At 41.9% G+C, this 20,474-nt stretch overlaps 1 protein-coding gene and 2 long non-coding RNA genes across 4 annotated transcripts in view; 1 reads left to right on the forward strand and 2 right to left on the reverse strand.

Moving 5' to 3' along the window:
- Positions 1 to 907: 907 nt before the first annotated feature.
- LOC131995913 (uncharacterized) lies at positions 908 to 11,790 on the reverse strand. Its single transcript, XR_009397686.1, has 4 exons — positions 10,692 to 11,790; positions 10,544 to 10,628; positions 1,242 to 1,344; positions 908 to 1,175 (listed from the first exon to the last, which is right to left on the reverse strand). It is a non-coding gene; the product is annotated as an uncharacterized LOC131995913 (long non-coding RNA).
- A 166-nt stretch (positions 11,791 to 11,956) lies between these two features.
- Positions 11,957 to 13,312, reverse strand: LOC131995914 (uncharacterized). The gene is made up of 2 exons (XR_009397687.1): positions 12,291 to 13,312; positions 11,957 to 12,224 (listed from the first exon to the last, which is right to left on the reverse strand). It is a non-coding gene; the product is annotated as an uncharacterized LOC131995914 (long non-coding RNA).
- Positions 13,313 to 13,451: 139 nt separating this feature from the next.
- LOC106083885 (zinc finger protein 525) overlaps positions 13,452 to 20,474 on the forward strand; it is a 30,036-nt gene continuing 23,013 nt past the window's right edge. For both annotated transcript variants that reach the window (XM_013247177.2, XM_013247178.2), the window contains exons 1-2: positions 13,452 to 13,623; positions 13,682 to 14,469. In XM_013247177.2, coding sequence (XP_013102631.2) covers positions 13,513 to 13,623; positions 13,682 to 14,469 — 899 coding nt within the window. In that variant the 5' untranslated portion in view covers positions 13,452 to 13,512. The remainder of the gene's footprint in view (positions 13,624 to 13,681; positions 14,470 to 20,474) is intronic.

A 20,474-nucleotide genomic window follows, 5' to 3' on the forward strand; every position in this document is an offset into this window, starting at 1 on the left:
GAATGTGCGGAGACCTATACAGACCGTGTAGGTCTGTGACTGACGATGGCATTCCTGGCCCTGCGGCCATTGGACACACACACACGCATAAGGGGACTGCGTGCTTTCTTATGCATGTATTGCGGAGGCGTGCTAGCTGGCGACTTTTTGCCGTTGTTTTTTTTTGGCCACAGTTTCCATGCGACCCTTTGCTAGGAACTTGGCCGTCATCCCCTCTCCAGTCTATCCTTGTGGGCTGGCGTCTGATTTTTCGAGGAAGGGGGCCTGACCCAGTTTTGATGGGGTATTAAGATCTGTGCCTGGGATTATACCCAATGACAGATTGATTGCTGTGTTTCTTGTTTTTGTACACACAATTGCCATATTAGTGCCAGAGGAACATTTTGATATTATTTTTTGATATGTAGTTTCTCGGCTGGGCAATTGTGTGTATTCTTTTTCGATGGCAATTGGCGGAAATGAAGTGTGGTCTGTGACAGCTGTGCGTGTGGCTTGCCACCCAATTCGAGACAGATGTTTTTAGTACAGCGGAGATGCCACCTAGTTAGGGTTACCATGACCTACTAGATTTTCCACCGCTGCGTTTTTGGACAGAATGGCGGCGATAGTTGTTGCTGTAATGATTTGCGAATAAATGGGAGAAATGGGAATTTATGGATGGAGGGAGAGATTGCAAAGGATGGGGAAGAGTGAGAGCGTCACTCGCAATGGGTTATAAAGGCTGCGACCGCAGCAGTGACCAACATTTTTGCTGAAGTGTTGAGTGTGCGCGAATCAGATCCAGGAAGGCAGACAGTTGAAGTTATATTTTTTTTTTAAAGAAAAGCGTTACCGTGTTAAACGTGTTACGGACAAAGACATTTTTTTTAACGAGAATAAAGACCCCATTGAAGTAAGGAGAAATCAATCAGTGTTCGGTCTATATTTATTATTTTGGGGAATTACCCTTTAATGTGAGTTATAAGTGTAAATATGTGAGTGATTGTTTTATCGGTACTGATGTTCCTTTTTTTTGTCTCTCCATTCTGCTTGTGTGTAGTGTCCCAACAAAACCTATACTGGTTATTCCTGGTCTCCAACAGGCTCAGACGAGCGGAGGCCAGGGTGTTTTTTTTTTGTTTCTCCCCGGATCCGATTCTTGGTCAAATCTGGATAAGTCCACCTTAAGAAGTAACCTATTTGTGAGAGAATCCAAATTAATGAGGCTGCCTGTGAGGTAATAAGATATAAGTGTAACTTACTGTCCAGGCTGGTGATCATAAGCTCTTTGCTGGAGCATAACCGCCTAGGATCGGGTTGCCAGAATTACCCTCAGGCTCCACTGGGTACGTTATCGCGCCAACACTATAAGAAAAAGAAAAATAATTTTAATTATAATTGATAAAACAGAAGTTCATAAAAATAACTAGGTTAAGTTTTTTTTTTGTGTATGTTGTTTTGTGCCATCAACGTGTCTTGTATACGAGGTTTCTTTTTTGTGTTAATATATATATATTGTAAGGGTTATTAATACCAGGTCTTTTATTAATTTTTTTTTGTGAGTGTAGGATTTGGGTGTAGTTTTGCTAAATATCCTAGATTCAGAAGTAAAATTTTTGGTTCTGTTTGGATCGGAAAAACGTACGATTCCCACGACTGTTAAGAGAGCTCTTTTAGGTAGTCTATTAGAAACCATTTGCGAGCCATTAAAGGGCTGGATAATCGATCTAGGTTATTGTGTGCAGAAAAGCAGCAAATCTGAGTCAGTGGCTCACATCTAATTATTACCCCTCATCTGGTGTTAGTGACTTAGTTTTTGCGTCTTGTCCAGATATTTTTAGAGAAAATTAGACGAAAATTTGTAGGTTAAGGATTATATATGTAACTCGTTTATTTTTATCTTTTCTTCTATTATAATAAATGTGAATATGTTTATATAATTGTTTTTAAAAACCAAAAATGATGTGCTAATACTTTTTCGTGAGTGGGGAAACTGAATGCGATAGGTATGTGAAGTGATTATGTGGATTTTGGGGTCCTTATAACATTACTGTCACAGGAATTTAAGGACCATGGTAGGGAGGGCGAAGTGTGGGAGCGGAACACCAAGCTCCTGCCGTAGAAGAGTGTGTGAAGTGTGTTTATGATCGTTTTTTTTTGTTTTATATGTCGAGATCAGAAAACATTATTGTTCGTCCCTTGGACTAGAGTTGGCGGGTTGGAATCCTCCCCGAGAGTGAACCGAGAGCTGCGGGCGGCCACTTTAGTGCCGAACAAACAGGGCCGTAACAGTATGGCGCCCAAACTTAAATGAACGCCCAAACCATTGAGAATGGAAGGATAAAATGCCGCGAGCAATGGCGTCAGTAAATGGCGCACTTTAGTGACGTGTGCACTTCAATGGCGGCTGGTCAATGGCATAGGCGGCGATATAATGAAGTGTAGTAACAACGAGACACTTGACAATAGCCTATAGGGTTCAATAGATACAAGAGGGTTATCGCATTTTCAATTATCTTGCTGATATTGCTGCCACAATTTGGATTTGAATTGGGATTGAGTGCAATATTAGGTATAGGTAGGTTGTAAATTAGGATAATTCTCTCCAGATTACCTAGGGTCAGTGCAATAGCTTGTTTCGTCTATTTTGTAACAAAGATTTGTATTGTGTATGACCTGTGTAGTATGTCCATAGTTTTGTTTTGCAGTGTCCATAGTGACGGAATGTTAAGTGTAGGGAAAAGTGCAATAGCTGACGTAATTCTGATACGAGATATGTTGTGGATTGTGAGTTACCTACAATCGCGAGATCTTTTGGCTTAATAAGATATTGAGCAAGACTGCCGCGGTAACAGTTCCAATAGTTTGTATTTGAATTTTAGTGATTAACGTCCAGTCTATCAACACACTCTTTTAGGCCCAATCTGGGGCACTTAAGGAACATAGAGAGAGAGAGAGAAGACCATTCCACCACACAACCTTGAAAATATGCATTCAGTAAACCTCCTCGAATATTTTATATTAATCAAAAAAAAAAAAAAAAAAAAGTTTTATTTATTTGCTGGTTTTATTTTTCTATTTTAGTGTTTTACTTATATTAACCATCACATTTTATATATATATATATATCTTTAATTTTTTATTTTTTTTTTGTATTTATTAATTTATTATTTTTTTTTACAGACTTTTTTTTAATTTATTTTTTTTATATTTATTTTTTTTTATATTTATTTTTTTTATATTTGTTTTCTTATATTTATGTTTTTGTATTTATTCATTTTTTTATATTTATATTTGTACTAACACCGTTCTTTATCATTGATATTAATAATATTTTTTTTATTTTAGTATAAGACAACTAGTAAATATTTCATTTTTTGTGTTTTCTTTATATTTATGTTTAGAGAATAATTGAGTGATTTTTTTTTCTCAATTTTTTTTACTTGACCGATTCTTTTATAGAGCAATACTTTCGTTCCCAAAAGCTGTATTTCCTGCTGATGAGTGAATACACGGAGGGGAAAAGAATAAGCAAAAGAAATCGACTTTTGGCATTCGATAGGAGTAGGGTATCACTTCAGAAAGAACCCAAATACGTGAAAGGTATTGACGGCGGGAGGATGCCTGGCCCACAGGACGTAGACCCGTCAATAATAGATATGTCGCATAGTATTAATATTCCATTTCAACCCGCAGGCAGGTCAGCAGGTGTTGTTCCTATGGACGTTGCTGGAAATCCTCAGGGAGCGGCAGCTATGGGGGGCCATTCGGAGGATATAGCTCAGATGATTCGCGGGATGGTGATTGAAACTGTGAAAGACTCACAGCACGATTTGAGAGGCCTGGTACAAGAGGGCATAAGTAGAGAGATGGAAAAGGTTAATGCGGCTATAGGCAAACTTGGGGATGCGGTCAACAATTTGACCACTGTAAGAGCGAACATAGGGCTTCATGAGGCTAATGGGAGGGATGCATCGGGAAAGTGCCCGGGCCGTCAACTGCCTTCGCCCCCGAACTATCAAAGTGATAGCGCGCCTGGTAGTGCACAAAATCATGTGGTACCGAACATCTGTCAAACGGGGCCTAACAGGGGCATCAAGGTGGAGCGTTTTGGCTTGAACTTTACAGGCAACCCTAATGGAATGTCAGTGGACGATTTTATCTACAGACTAGAGTATTTCCAAAAGCATTACAAGCTGGCATGGGAGGAAATTATGGATGAGGTGCATATTCTCTTATCAGGACCAGCTCTAGACTGGTTCTGGTTACAGCAGCGGAACAATGCAGTTACCGACTGGCCATCATTGAGGCACGCCCTAACTGAAAGGTACAGAACTAGGCGTTCTTGCTTCGAGGAAATGCGAGATATTTTAGAGAGAAAACAAATGCCAGGGGAGAGTATAGACGCATTTTTCCATGATATAAACCTGATGCGATCTAAACTGGAACGACCCGTATCGGAATACGTGATGATTGGACTGGCAAAAAGGAATTTAAGGAAATCTCTTTCTAGCATCGTATATTCGATGCCGGTGTCTTCTTTAGAACAGCTTCGAATAGAGTGCTTAGAAATTGAGAAGACCTTCTTTAAAAAGGACCATGGTTTTGTCCCTCAGCCAATAAATAGACAAGTGCGAGTTAGCGAGGTTTTGGAAGTTAACGACCACTACGAGGAGCAAAATCCACAGGAGATGATCGAGGAAGTCGCAGCCGTAGGCTCTGCAATAGTCTGCTGGAACTGTCAAACCCCAGGCCACACGTTTAGGGATTGCCCGGCAACACAACGCAACCTCTTCTGCTTTAGATGCGGTAAACCGAACACCATAAGTCCAAAATGCGCGAATTGCCGGGCGGGAAACGCGAAGAAGAACCTGGTTGCAGCGGGGAACCAACGTTCCGTGGAACAGCCCGCAATACCCCAAGCGAAATAGAGTGCGGCGCACCCGGATATCAGTCGGCCCGCCACTATCTACCACTAGAAGTAAGACGACGCAACTACGAAGTCGTGAGAAACAGGATTTTTGGAAATGAGACTTGGGAAAGCCCCATGTCGATAGTAAAAGAAAATGATGAAATTGTAGAAAATCGGAAGAAATTAAGTAAGAGAATCATAAAACTAAGAGAACGCCAAAAGGAAAATAAAAAGGTTAAAAGATCGATCTGTGAGGCCCTATCCAGATTCGTTAGTAAATCGGACCCAAGACCCTACGCCATTGTGGCCATAGGAAATAGAGAGATAAGGGGGCTACTAGATTCTGGAGCCTCAGTAAGCCTATTAGGTTATGGATGCCGGGAGTTAGTCCAAGACTTAGGAATGAAATTAACGAGTTATTACTCAAACATAAGAACGGCGTCTGGACAACCCCACCGGATTCTGGGGAAAGTTTTCGTTAATATGAAATACAAAGGAGACGAGAGAGAAATCTGTCTATACTTGTGTCCAGATCTAGAACAGCCATTGTACCTGGGGGTAGATTTCTGGAGAGCTTTTGAATTAGCTCCAGAAATTTTTGGCCTAGAGGAAATCAGTATAGAACTGCAGAGCAAGATTCGTGGGCAGTCGAGCCAAGAGAACACAGATATGCATGAGCTGTCCTCAGAGCAGCAGAAAAAACTAGAAGAGGTCGTGCGAAAGTTTCCGACCTTCGAGGAGAACGGACTGGGGTGTACCACACTGGAAAAACATGCAATCAAATTGATAGAAGGTGCAACTCCAGTTAAGGACAAGCATTATCCTTTGTCGCCGGCGGTCCAGGAAATTGTCTACAAAGAGATAGACAACATGCTTGCGTTGAAAGTAATAGAGGAAAGCGACGGGCCGTGGAGCAATAGAACGACTGTAGTCCGGAAACCCGGGAAAAACAGGTTCTGTCTGGACGCCCGTAAGCTTAACGCACTCACGATCAAGGACGCATATCCTTTGCAGAACATTGACGGCATTCTAAGCAGGATAGATCAAACCTATTTTATAAGTAGCGTCGACCTGAAGTACGCATTTTGGCAAATTGAGTTAGAAGAAGAGGCCAAGCCATATACTGCCTTCACCGTACCAGGTCGACCACTTTATCAATTTAGGGTAATGCCGTTCGGATTATGCAACGCAGCTCAACGCCTTTGCCGATTAATGGACCAAGTCATACCCGCTCGTCTCAAGTCCAACGTTTTTATATACCTCGATGACTTATTGATTATAGCCGATGATTTCAACACTCATATACGCATACTGGGGGACGTGGCAGATTGTCTACAAAAAGCTAATCTCACCATAGGGCTAAAGAAATCTCGATTTTGCTTTCGAGAGTTAAAGTATCTAGGATTCATAATAGGTGGGGGAATGTTGAAGACAGACCCGGAAAAGGTCAAAGCTATACAAGATATACGCCTACCCAGATCGCCCAGAGAAGTGCGCAGTTTTCTGGGTACAGCCGGCTGGTATAGACGATTCATCACAGATTTCGCATCTATATCAGCCGCGCTGACGGATACGCTGAAGAAGGGTCAGAAATTCTCATTGACTCCAAGATCGGTAGAGGCATTCGAAACACTGAAACGTGCGTTGATCTCGGCTCCCGTGCTGAAACATCCCGATTTTGGGAAGGAATTTTTCATTCAATGCGATGCCTCTGACAGCGGCATCGGAGCAGTATTGTTTCAAAGGAATGAGAACGGAGAAGAAAATCCGATCGCCTTCTATTCACAAAAGCTTAATTCCTGTCAAAAGAATTATTCAGTGACAGAAAAAGAGTGTCTCGCGGCAGTTTTAGCGGTTAAAAGATTCCGTCCCTATGTTGAGTTAATGAAATTTACTGTCATCACCGACCACGCCAGCCTGAAGTGGCTAATGTCGCTTAAAGATTTAAGTGGGAGATTGGCTAGGTGGTCCTTGCAGCTGCAAGCCTATGATTTTTCAATCGAGCATCGAAAGGGCGCGGACAATGTAGTTGCCGACACTCTTTCAAGGATGCCAATAAACGGCAAGTTGGAAATAGAAGAGGTGGATGTCGAAGACTGCCTTGACTTCGAAACTAATGCCTTTGAAAGCGAGGGATATAAGGAAATCCGGGAAACAATTGCAAACAACTTGGAAAGACTCCCCGATCTGAAGGTGGATGGCCAGAAAATTTATAAACGGATTAAGAGCAATGATGACGGCGTCGGAGAATTTGAATGGAAGCTGTGGATACCCGACGATATTACCTATGTACTTATAGAAAAGGCGCATGATAACTTAACTTCAGGGCATGGAGGCATAGCCAAGACCTTAAGTAGGTTGAGAACATTATATTATTGGCCTAAAATGGCAAGTCAAGTTCGCCAGTACATACGAAACTGCCAAACATGTAAAGAGACGAAACCAACAAATCAAATTCTACATCCCGAAATCGGAAACGAAGTGGTGACGGAAAGACCTTTCCAGAAACTATATATAGATTTTCTGGGGAAGTACCCAAGATCAAAGAAGGGAAACGCATATATTTTCATAGTCGTAGACCATTTCACCAAATTCACATTTCTCTGTGCCATGAAGGAGGCCACGACTCAGAATGTGATTCAGTTCATGGTCCACGAGATCTTCCACAAATTTGGCGTACCTGAAACTCTTCATAGTGATAATGGGAAGCAGTTTACAGCCAAGGCATTCGAGGAGATGATCACAGCTTACAAGATAAACCATATAAAGACCGCGGTGTACTCACCTCAATCTAATGCGGCTGAACGGGTTAATCAGTCAGTTTTGGCCGCTATTAGGACTTATGTTGAGAAGGACCACCGAGATTGGGATTTATACCTCTCGGAAATTGAATGTGCCCTTCGAACGGCAGTCCATTCCGCTACAGGTGTGAACCCGTTTTTTGCTCTCTTCGGCTTTAATATGTTCACCAGTGGGTCAGACTATAAACTTGCCCGGAAATTACAGTCCCTAGCCGACCACCAGATTGTGCAGTTGCAGAAAGGAGATAAGCTGTCTCTCCTGAGAGAGTCTATAAGAGAAAATATGCATAAGGCCTACGAAACAAGTGCGAAGAGGTATAACAAAAGGGCACGAGTCGTGAAGTTTACTCCAGGGCAAGAGGTATATCGCCGCAACCATGCCTTGTCCGATTTCAGGAATAACATAAATGCGAAATTTTCCAAGAAATTTCTTAGATGCCGAATAAGGAAGCCAGTGGGCAATAATATGTATGAGCTAGAGACCCTACAGGGCAGACCTTTGGGTTGCCATCACGCCAAAGACATAAAGATTTAAGATAAGTGCAATAAGACTGTGATAACGATCCCGAAGTGCAATATAGGTTTAGTGGAAGTTTTCGTCCTATATGTGTGAAAGTGATTGTTATTAAATGTCTTGTGAGGATACGACGTTTGCCAATGCGGAGATAGGTTCAGACATTGCGAGAAAGTTACCATATTTTGTGAGATATTTGTGATATTCGATAATGGGCTTCTATATTACATTAACGGAGATGAGATGGAAGTAAACTCACTGGATTCAGACTGCTTGTGGCCGTAGAGTTGGACGCGACTGCACATGGAGTCTTGAGACATTACCAGCATCGGTGGTGCAACCCGGACCCGTAAATGGTGCTTTGACCTACGGAGGTTACTTTAGGCCACAGGGTACTGTTCAGATGTCAACCGATTAGCGAAGCAAACTGAATCAGTGAATTACCGAATAGACTTGAGCCCGGCTTGCGAGATCTCAGGGTGTGGGAATTCCCCACGTTGAGAGAGCATAACACGCAAGCAGTAATGATAGAGGAGGACAGGAGGGGAAACGACTATGGCCGCAGCGGGCAAACGGGACAAGGAAAAAGGTTAATTATAGTGTTAGTGAGGCCATTGCGAATAGATTGGGGGTTATGATATTACGTTTGTCTTACCCTTATATATTACCATTTGGATTGGGTGTTTTTGATCACTATCTTCTGGGTGTGTGTTTTTGTGTTGATAGTGTTTCTGGGTATGAATTCAGCCCACTTATGTCGGGAATTGCTTGGCAAGATTTCGCAGAAAGTCTGTGTAGGTGTATGTGTCATTTGCCATCCCAATGAATGGTGGAGTGCACATGAGGGATATGGGTCGACTATGGATGGCCACCGAACTTCGGTTGCGTTGCCAACGGCCGAATGTGTTATAGAGATTTTCATTTCTATATTGTATGGAATACTTTTTTACAGTTTTTAGTAGTGGAAATACTTTGATTGAATGAGATTATCAAAAAGTACCGACTTTTTGCTTCACTTTTATACCGTCTGGCAAGCAGCCATAGGAGTTGCAGTTTGCCCATTGTTTTGCACAACGAATTTAACCGACGAGTGTAGTTGTCCCATTTATCAGTTGGGTTCAAGGTAGAAGATTAAGGTTGAGCAGTCAATTATTTTTGCATGTGCCATGACCGGTGTGGCAACAGAGAGCACTGACTTAGTACACTCCAGGTTTTTTTTTTTTACTGGAAAGGTATGCGACAGACCTGAAGTTTTAGGGCAAGTGGTGGCTTGATGGCTCATGTATTATATTTACCAGTTACCGGGAATTACATGATTGTAAATACTAGCATTTATCCCGGCCCACTTCGCTACCCCTTCTTTAGTAGTACTTTCGTTTTAGTGTTAGACTTTCGAAAGACCATGTGGTCACCCTATTTATAAAATTATGAAGTCTTGTCGTATTTTGAGCATGAGATTTCAGAAATCTATCCATTTCCGTAAGGAACTTACCAAATAGTACTAAGAACAAGGATACTTTCATTAACCACTTTGGTATTACTTTCCAGGATGTTTTGACAGTTTTTTTTTTTCGGTCGGGGAAGGAAATGAAGATGTGAATATAGCCCAGTTTTGGGTGGCTCTAGGTCGATCAGTAAAAAAGGAAAAAAAAAAAAAAAGAAAGGAATGTACCAGTTGTAAGAGAGTCCTTTAGGCATCAAACACATATTTCCTGGTTGTGCCTACATGTCAAATTTCAGGACTTGCTCAATCCGCTGGAAGGTACGAGAGGGGGGTAAACTTTCTCCAGTTTCCGATAATAATTTTTATATTTTTTCTATCTACCACCTGTATTTCACGACAACGATCATTTGAGCCAAATTTCGGAGTTCTGGCCCTAACCGATCGCACTATGCAGAGCTCACATGATTCTTACCCTTTTGGTACTTTTCAGTACCCCATTTACTCTTTCAATTGATGCTGCTAGGGTGTGCCTAGGTATCGAAATTCAAAGCTCTGGCTCATTTGACGAAGAAGGGGCAAGAGTACAAGCTGCGGTGGTTGACGTTCTATTCCCCCCGCTTCCGGTACGATTTTTTTTGATCGGATGCTATGTTTTTTTTTAAGACGTCTTTAATTTTAGCCCGGAACCATGATTCTGGCCAAGACATACTTACTCAGGTAGTGTGACGCGGACAGTTGAGTACGATTTTTTCTCGTTGAGTACACTATCTATCAACGAGCTTTCATGTCGGTTGGCTGTGTGTGTGTGGTATAGTGATGGGCCATGACACACGGGCTGGACTACGCCCTGTTGGGGGACTGGGCCTTGGTAGGGATATCGAGGGAGGACTTACCTGTGAATGGGTACTGTTGACCGGGATGGGAGATCATCTATGCGGGGGGGGCGATGGATAGGATGGCTAGTGAGATTCCCATGTTCTGCTGGAAGGGAATGAATCCAGATTAGGGGGAGTTTTGACAGATGAATGGGACCAGACTCACCTAGGTTGACTCACGGGTGGCTTTGGCCCGCATACGTTTATCCTGTCTAGCCGTGTATTGCACTAACCCGCACATCGCCGTTTCCATCATACAATATGAGGAAGCGTCGAAGTTTTGTTGCGTGGGCGGTGGGTGATACCCTAATGGGCGTATCAACTGGGAAACGGAGGACAGCGTTTGAGCCTCGTGGCCCTGCGAACAGATGATTCCGGCGGTTGGCAGTTGTAGGCCGGGCTATATTGCTCTATATGCGGCACGGGCTGGACCGGATTGATGGGCGATAAGGTGGAAAGTCGGGCGGCAGGGCATTGGGAGACATGGGGGCCTAATGGGGGTGATGCTTATTGAGAAGTCGTCGAATGTGCGGAGACCTATACAGACCGTGTAGGTCTGTGACTGACGATGGCATTCCTGGCCCTGCGGCCATTGGACACACACACACGCATAAGGGGACTGCGTGCTTTCTTATGCATGTATTGCGGAGGCGTGCTAGCTGGCGACTTTTTGCCGTTGTTTTTTTTTGGCCACAGTTTCCATGCGACCCTTTGCTAGGAACTTGGCCGTCATCCCCTCTCCAGTCTATCCTTGTGGGCTGGCGTCTGATTTTTCGAGGAAGGGGGCCTGACCCAGTTTTGATGGGGTATTAAGATCTGTGCCTGGGATTATACCCAATGACAGATTGATTGCTGTGTTTCTTGTTTTTGTACACACAATTGCCATATTAGTGCCAGAGGAACATTTTGATATTATTTTTTGATATGTAGTTTCTCGGCTGGGCAATTGTGTGTATTCTTTTTCGATGGCAATTGGCGGAAATGAAGTGTGGTCTGTGACAGCTGTGCGTGTGGCTTGCCACCCAATTCGAGACAGATGTTTTTAGTACAGCGGAGATGCCACCTAGTTAGGGTTACCATGACCTACTAGATTTTCCACCGCTGCGTTTTTGGACAGAATGGCGGCGATAGTTGTTGCTGTAATGATTTGCGAATAAATGGGAGAAATGGGAATTTATGGATGGAGGGAGAGATTGCAAAGGATGGGGAAGAGTGAGAGCGTCACTCGCAATGGGTTATAAAGGCTGCGACCGCAGCAGTGACCAACATTTTTGCTGAAGTGTTGAGTGTGCGCGAATCAGATCCAGGAAGGCAGACAGTTGAAGTTATATTTTTTTTTTTAAAGAAAAGCGTTACCGTGTTAAACGTGTTACGGACAAAGACATTTTTTTTAACGAGAATAAAGACCCCATTGAAGTAAGGAGAAATCAATCAGTGTTCGGTCTATATTTATTATTTTGGGGAATTACCCTTTAATGTGAGTTATAAGTGTAAATATGTGAGTGATTGTTTTATCGGTACTGATGTTCCTTTTTTTTGTCTCTCCATTCTGCTTGTGTGTAGTGTCCCAACAAAACCTATACTGGTTATTCCTGGTCTCCAACAGGCTCAGACGAGCGGAGGCCAGGGTGTTTTTTTTTTGTTTCTCCCCGGATCCGATTCTTGGTCAAATCTGGATAAGTCCACCTTAAGAAGTAACCTATTTGTGAGAGAATCCAAATTAATGAGGCTGCCTGTGAGGTAATAAGATATAAGTGTAACTTACTGTCCAGGCTGGTGATCATAAGCTCTTTGCTGGAGCATAACCGCCTAGGATCGGGTTGCCAGAATTACCCTCAGGCTCCACTGGGTACGTTATCGCGCCAACACTATAAGAAAAAGAAAAATAATTTTAATTATAATTGATAAAACAGAAGTTCATAAAAATAACTAGGTTAAGTTTTTTTTTTGTGTATGTTGTTTTGTGCCATCAACGTGTCTTGTATACGAGGTTTCTTTTTTGTGTTAATATATATATATTGTAAGGGTTATTAATACCAGGTCTTTTATTAATTTTTTTTTGTGAGTGTAGGATTTGGGTGTAGTTTTGCTAAATATCCTAGATTCAGAAGTAAAATTTTTGGTTCTGTTTGGATCGGAAAAACGTACGATTCCCACGACTGTTAAGAGAGCTCTTTTAGGTAGTCTATTAGAAACCATTTGCGAGCCATTAAAGGGCTGGATAATCGATCTAGGTTATTGTGTGCAGAAAAGCAGCAAATCTGAGTCAGTGGCTCACATCTAATTATTACCCCTCATCTGGTGTTAGTGACTTAGTTTTTGCGTCTTGTCCAGATATTTTTAGAGAAAATTAGACGAAAATTTGTAGGTTAAGGATTATATATGTAACTCGTTTATTTTTATCTTTTCTTCTATTATAATAAATGTGAATATGTTTATATAATTGTTTTTAAAAACCAAAAATGATGTGCTAATACTTTTTCGTGAGTGGGGAAACTGAATGCGATAGGTATGTGAAGTGATTATGTGGATTTTGGGGTCCTTATAACATTACTGTCACAGGAATTTAAGGACCATGGTAGGGAGGGCGAAGTGTGGGAGCGGAACACCAAGCTCCTGCCGTAGAAGAGTGTGTGAAGTGTGTTTATGATCGTTTTTTTTTGTTTTATATGTCGAGATCAGAAAACATTATTGTTCGTCCCTTGGACTAGAGTTGGCGGGTTGGAATCCTCCCCGAGAGTGAACCGAGAGCTGCGGGCGGCCACTTTAGTGCCGAACAAACAGGGCCGTAACAAGTTATTGCAAAAACCAAACAATAATGAAAAAAAAAATTACTCAGCTGTTCGCATGTCCTCACCTTATAAGTGCATCCTGGCTTATGCATTTTGACATTTGTAGACGTTTTGTGTTGTAATAAATGTAGAAACCTAAACATATTTATTTTATTAGTTATTTTCTCAGCGACATTGGAATAACAGTATCTTCACATGGAGTGCTTGCTGTGCTTAAATACGGATTCCAACTACATACGGGAAGATTCCGTTGAGTGGTTTGAATGGAACATAAGACAATTGGTGGATCAACATTTATGGGCTATTGTTAATAATTTCCACAACGACGACATAGTGGGGACCTAATTTTCGACTTTATTTGCAGGAGCCAAATATAACACCGTCGTGTCTTTGCATGAATTGTTGGAATGAATTAAATGGATTCCATAAATTTTTTACACGAATACAAGAAGCACAAACAAATATATTGTTGTGTGAAATAAAATCGGATTGTGATCCGTTGGAGGATGAAAAAATTGTAGAATATTTTGTAAATGACTCTTTGACGGAATGTGAGATTGAAACTTCCATAACAGACCAAGAAACCACAATACTAGAGACTGATCACGATGATAACAGCAGTATTGGCAAAAATTATGAAAGCGAAAACGACACTACAGATCTTGAGCAAAGCAATTATGTTGCGGAAACTAGCCCTCCCTTGGAGGGAGATGAGACTTGTGATGACAAGAAAGCAAATAAAAATATAATGGCAGAGTATGATGATTTTCTCAGGGAGAATTATAAAATTATCTGCGATAAATGCAATGAATCTTTTGAGACGTTTGCTTTGCTTATCCACCATTTCAGCAAAGATCACAATGAACGTGGTTATGTAGTTTGCTGCGACACCAAATTCTTCTATCGCCGTTTTTTGGTAGACCACGTTAAATGTCACATAGATCCTGATTGCTACAAATGTTCATACTGCGGAAAGAGATATCCCAACAAGCGAAGTTTGCAAGCACACATTCTTTTGCATGTGGATAGGAAATATGCCTGCGACAAGTGTGATAAGACGTATGTTAGACAAGCACAACTTGATACTCATATTAAATTGAAGCATATGCCAATGACAGAGAAGAAGATTCCATGTAACGAATGTGGTAGATTGTAAGTATAAATGTAATTTTGTTTTAAGCTATGCTTAAACTTTATGGAATATATATTTTATAATTATATTATTTTGGGTTGATTTATTTTTGATTTAACCAAAGCCTTTCTGGTTAATACGTGCATAGGTTACCCGGTTTGCGTGTACCACCGTATTTGCCTTCAAAAGACTTCTTTGCTGGAGCTTCTTCATCCATTCTGGCAACATGACCTAGCCAACGCAGCCGTTGTATATTGATACGTGTAACTATGCTATCGTCGTCATACAGATCGTGGTTCATACGACGCCTATATTTTCCATTAACGCAAACTGGTCCATATACTTTACGAAGAATCTTTCTCTCAAGTACTTCCAGCACTGCCTCATCTGCTTTCACAAGTTCCCATGCCTCAGAACCATATAACAACACGGGTAGTATCAGTGTCTTGTGTAGTGTAATCTTCGTCTGTCGAAAGGTGGTCTTGTTTCTAAACTACTTACTTAAGGCGCTATTACACTGCATTTAGATGTCTTATGAAATGTAAATTTTTGTATTTACATGTAATTGAAAATGTTTGTCAAAATTGTCAATTTACATACGATTCATTCTTTTAACTAAAGCTGATTTTTTATTGTTAAAGTTGTGAGAAAGATGGTTAAATCACAAATTTATAAAAACAGTTTAATTTCGGGTTGCTTTCATTTGACTGACAACAAAAATAGTTGAATTCTTTATGTTTTTGTTCGAAGGGATAGAGCACGCGCTAATCCAAAAAAATTAAATGTACTATTTTGAAAAGTGATTTTCATACGTTAGTTTCGTTTGTATCACACGACATGTACAACTCTACAAGTGCTTAATTTGACATGTCATAAGACAACTACACGCCGTGTAATAGTGCCTTTTATCCAAAGTAGCATCTGTTTGCCAGTATTATTCTTCGCTTTATCTCAAAACTGGTATCATTCGTTTCTGTTACGGTGGTGACGAGGTAGATAAAGTTTCTGACTATCTCAAAGTTGTGGTTTTCAACTTTCTCCATTTTTTTATCTGCTCGGTTGTACAGGGGAGTTGAAACCATATATTTCCTCTTATCTCTACTACATCCACAGGGGACCGTCGACGGATATCCTAAATATCCTAATACTGAAAAATTAGGCAGCCTAACGAACAGGGAGTCGATGGTGGTACCATCACCTATTCCCAAGAAGCCCATTTACTTAAGATTTGGAAGATTCGGAGATTCGGAGCGGGACTGCTACACACGCTCTGATGGAGAAAATCAGCAAGGGCAAGATTCATATTGCCTTAATTAATGGACGACCCGGAACAAAGTTTCTGGACTGAACCATATCAACTATCAATTATTCTATGCTAACACAGATACTCGGCCGAGGACCTGCGCTATTTGCGAATTATATATTTTCCCCAGAGTTGTCAACATCGGATGCAACAGTGGTGAGACAGAGAGACGGTGGAGAATATCTGGCATTACTTTATCTGCATTTCGACTCTCCGACATCTCCGGAAAGCAAATCAGACAGGAAACGAGGTACTAATAGGGTGCGATGCGAACTTTTACCACATTTCGTGGGGTAGAACCAACACTAATAAGCGGGGTCAAGACCCTGCAGAGTTCCTGAATACTAACGACCTGATAACACTTAATATTGGAAACACCGCTACCTTTGTTAATACGATTGGGAAGGAGGTATTAGATGTGACGATATGTTCGGTTCAGGATTGGAGGGTCTCCATGAAACACTCTTTCACTACACTCTTCCGGAATAAGGTGAAAACCAACTGGACAAAATTCGGAAGGTTACTCAGTTGGGATAGGAGGAGGAGGATAATTTAGATTGTCCAAGCATAGAAGACATTGGCGAAAATTTCAACAGGTGGGGTCCTTCGAAGACAGTTGTCCTCTTCGGGAAAGGAAATCAGCCCAAGAAAAACCCTGTGTGACCGGGGAGATTCGCAAAATTGTGAAAGAGGTACGCAGACTTAACAGAGCACGTCGTAAAAAAGCGAAAGTTTTTTGGGATGTGTATTACACACGGCTCAAGGAATACAATAAGCTTACCAGAGCGGCAAAACGTGCCTCCTGGAAGCTTTTCTGCGAACAGATCGATAGCGTTAATGCCGCCGCCAAGATAAAAAGTTTCTCTCAAAAACCCATGTCCAAACTGAAACTTTAGTAGACGACATGGGAGTGAGAGCAGAGACAACGGAGGACATGTTGAGGCTTTTGATGAAAACCTATTTTCCGTAGCATACGGCGGGACGCACGGAGACCGAAATCTTGAAATAATGACGTTGATCAAAGGTTTATAATTACGCAATTTATGGTGAAGGAATCCTTGAGGAGTTTCAAACTATTTAAATCACCCGGACCTGATGGAATATTTCCGTCGTTACTACAGAAAGAGGCAGACTATCTGGCGCCTCATCTGGCCAATATTTTCACAGGGTGCTTAGGACTTTCATATACTCAGAAAGCCTGGCAGGAGGCAAGCGTGGTGTTAATACCCAAGCCCGGCAAGGCGAGTTATGCGATACGAAAGGCCTACAGACCCATACGCCTTACGTCCTTTCTACTCCAAACCATGGAACGTATTGTGGACACCATGATAAAGAGCAAGACATCCAGCGAACTATGTCAGGGAAGGTCGGTGGAGACTGCCCTGCACGAGGTTGTGCATAAAATAGAAGAATCCTTCGATGCCAATACGTACACACTGGCGGTATGCATTGACGGCTTTTAACAATGACCGACAAACTGATCCAACCCTTGGACCAGTAACGGATGGATCGGGTCCTTAGAGAATAGATAAACCATATGCTAAAGAACAGGAGGATAAATTGTGGGTGCCATGACATAAATAGAAGAGAGAAAGTGGGACAGTGCACGTCACAGGGGGGGCATTATTATTATTATAGATGCTGACTGAGGAATGATTTGAACCCGCCTGCTACGCATACGATGTTATAATACTTCTAAGAGGCAAGGATCCGAACCAGCTATGCAGAATGACCGAAAGGGTTTTGTAGATGGAACACGCCTAGATCTAGATCCAGGGGTCTCAATGTTAACCCAGAAAAGACCGAAATCTGCTTGTACACGAGGAAAACAAAGGTGGGCCAATTTAACACACAACGTTTCCTGAATAGAACGATTTTAATATCTGACAAGGTCAAGTACTTAGGTGTGATCTTGGACAGGAAACTGAATTAGAAGTGTCACATTCAGGGGCGTACTGATAAAGCTCACAGATGTTTGGCACTATGTAGAAGGCCATAGGCTCGTAATGGGGTCTGAATCCGAGGATAGTTCCGTGGCTCTACAGGAGCGCGATTGGACCAATACATTCTTATGCCTCAGTAGTTTGGTGGACAACGATGGAGAAAAAGTGCAACGTTAGGATAATTCTACAGGAACAGACGACATATTGTCTTTGCATAGGCGGAGCGACAAGGACGACGCCCACTGGGGCACTGGAGACTATTCTAGATATCCGACCCATAGACATACAGATTAAGTGTGATGCGGTATAAGCGAGGCGAAGTTTGGAAAGCTGGAAAGAATGGAAAGAGTTTCCGATTGGATACCTGAGACGACACTTGAGGCCGCGTGCTAGGCATTGCTCCCAGCGGCACAGTCTTGGATTGGCGGAACCCTAGTATTGCCACCTGAAGTTCATGCTACACGGATGGACCAAACCTAGAGGACACATTGGGCCGGACAGTTAACTAGCCATCACGAACAGCCTTGGAGTGTAAGAAGGAGATTAACGCCTTCCCTGAGGATGGCGCCATCCACATCGTTTGGGTGCCGGAGGAATAAAAAAGCAGACGATTTGACAGTCAAGGCCATAGGACTGCTGTCAATAAACTTGGTTAATGCGAAGCCTTTCGGGTCGACGCAGTCCGAGTTAAGGACGTGGGCTACGAACGTGCATGTAACACTGTGGAATAGCGAAACGGTCGGTAGGGCGGCGAAAATTCTGTGAGAAAACCCGGATTGTGAGAAGACGGGGCTATTTCTGAAAGAAAGTCAGCATAGCATTCGGTATCATAACAGGACACATAGGACTGCAAGCTCACTTTTGCAAAATCGGTGCGGCAAGTGATAGAATGTGTACGGCATGTGAGTAAGATGGTGAGACGTTGGAGCATTTTCTATGTCATTGCCCGGCTTTCGCGGCCAACAGACACCAGTACTTAGGTGGGGACACAATACCATGAACATGAACTAACTTTGGGGCGTGGTATGAAAAACAATTAAGGATTTTGTAAGTAGCACCAAATTCCTTACATAGATTTTCTTTTTCGATGTTACTTTTTAGTATTTAGAGCGCACAACAAGCCGATTACTGTCTTAGGGGTAGGTCCGTAGTGGCACGGGGTAGATTAATATTTGCACCCTCTTTTCGACTTAACCTAACCTTAGCATATTTTGCATATCTTTTGCATATTTTGAAAACATTTTTACAAAATTTGGAAGATTCATTAATTAATTTCGGTAAAATTTTAAACTGTGAGTTACATTACACGCCTCAACATGTGTGTCAAATTTGATGCAGGCCGGAATATGTTTGGATATAGCTGATATATAGATCGATCTCACGATTTAAGGTTCTAGATAAACAAAAAGCGCGTTTATCAGGCCTGTTGCGGTTATCGAAAATACAAAACAATTAGGGATTCTGTAAGCAGCACTGAATTCCTGCTTTAATTTTCTTTTTCGAGGTTACTTTTTAGTAATTCGAACGTACAGCATGCCAATTACTGGCTTAGTTGTATGTCCATAGTGGCGTGGGGCGGAGGAATATACGTATCCTCTTTTCAACCTAACCTAGTCACCCATCATATTTTTCCTAGTTCTAACTACATGCCAAACGTCAGACCTGTAGCTCTATCTATAAAGAAAAAACCAAATAGTAAAAATTTTCTTACCAAAACGTGTGAATTGTAAAGATACCATTTAGACACCTAACATATTTTGCCTTAGTGTACCTAGTACATGCTAGATTTCAGACCTTTAGCTCCATCTGTAAAGAAAGTACCACATGGTATCAATTTTGAGACCAAAATATTCGTATTGTGAATAGATTATTTAGCCTCTCATCATATATTTCCTAGTTGTACCTAGCCAAATTTTAGACCCCTACCTTGATCTGTAAAGGAAGTACCAAATGGTACCTGCGGTACTAAGCGTGTGTTGTACAAATTTACAAAAACTCTTCTGTCATCCAATTGAAGTTGCCATGGTGTACCTAAGTTCCCAAATTCAGAGCTATAGCAGAATTTACAAAGAAAGTAGCAAATAGCACCAATTGCGGCACTTAACTATTACTATTTTTCCAGAAACCTTAAGGTAGATCTACACGATCTAGAGCGTGAGGTTCAGCGCTACAAGAGAGAACCTCTAGATCAAGCAGCATATCAAGCGGGTCTGAACAACATTCATGCAGACACGGTAGCAGACGCGTTAATTGGCTACCGGGTGAATGTAGTCCTTGGAGAACGACCGCCACCCATTGCACCCGAAGAAATCGACCTCCCCCGGCAAACCAGAGTAGTTCTGGCTCAATTACGTTCCGGCAGATGCAGCCGCCTCAAATCCCACAGAGCTAGGATTGATGCCGACATGCAAGATGTATGTCCCGATTGTAACCAGGGACCGCACGATACACGTCACCTGTTTAACTGCCCGGCCAGACCCACTCGACTCAGACCCAGATCCCTGTGGACGCAACCCATCTTAGTCGCGGAGTTCCTAGGTCTTGACACTCAACAGAATCAAGCAGACGAAAGATAGAACACAATGAACTGCTACAACAACAACAACAACTATTTTTCCCACTGCACCGCAAGTTTTTCACCACACCTTATTTTTTCAATACGCTCTTTAATTTGAGCCCAAAACCATTCTCCAAGTACGTTCCGTTCACTCTGCACAAACATGCACCTTTTCATACTATATTGGTACTATTTAGTACCTTAACAAACGAATATCGCCAA

This window comes from Stomoxys calcitrans, chromosome 3, assembly GCF_963082655.1.
Source record: "Stomoxys calcitrans chromosome 3, idStoCalc2.1, whole genome shotgun sequence".
NCBI classification, from domain to species: Eukaryota; Metazoa; Arthropoda; class Insecta; order Diptera; family Muscidae; genus Stomoxys; species Stomoxys calcitrans.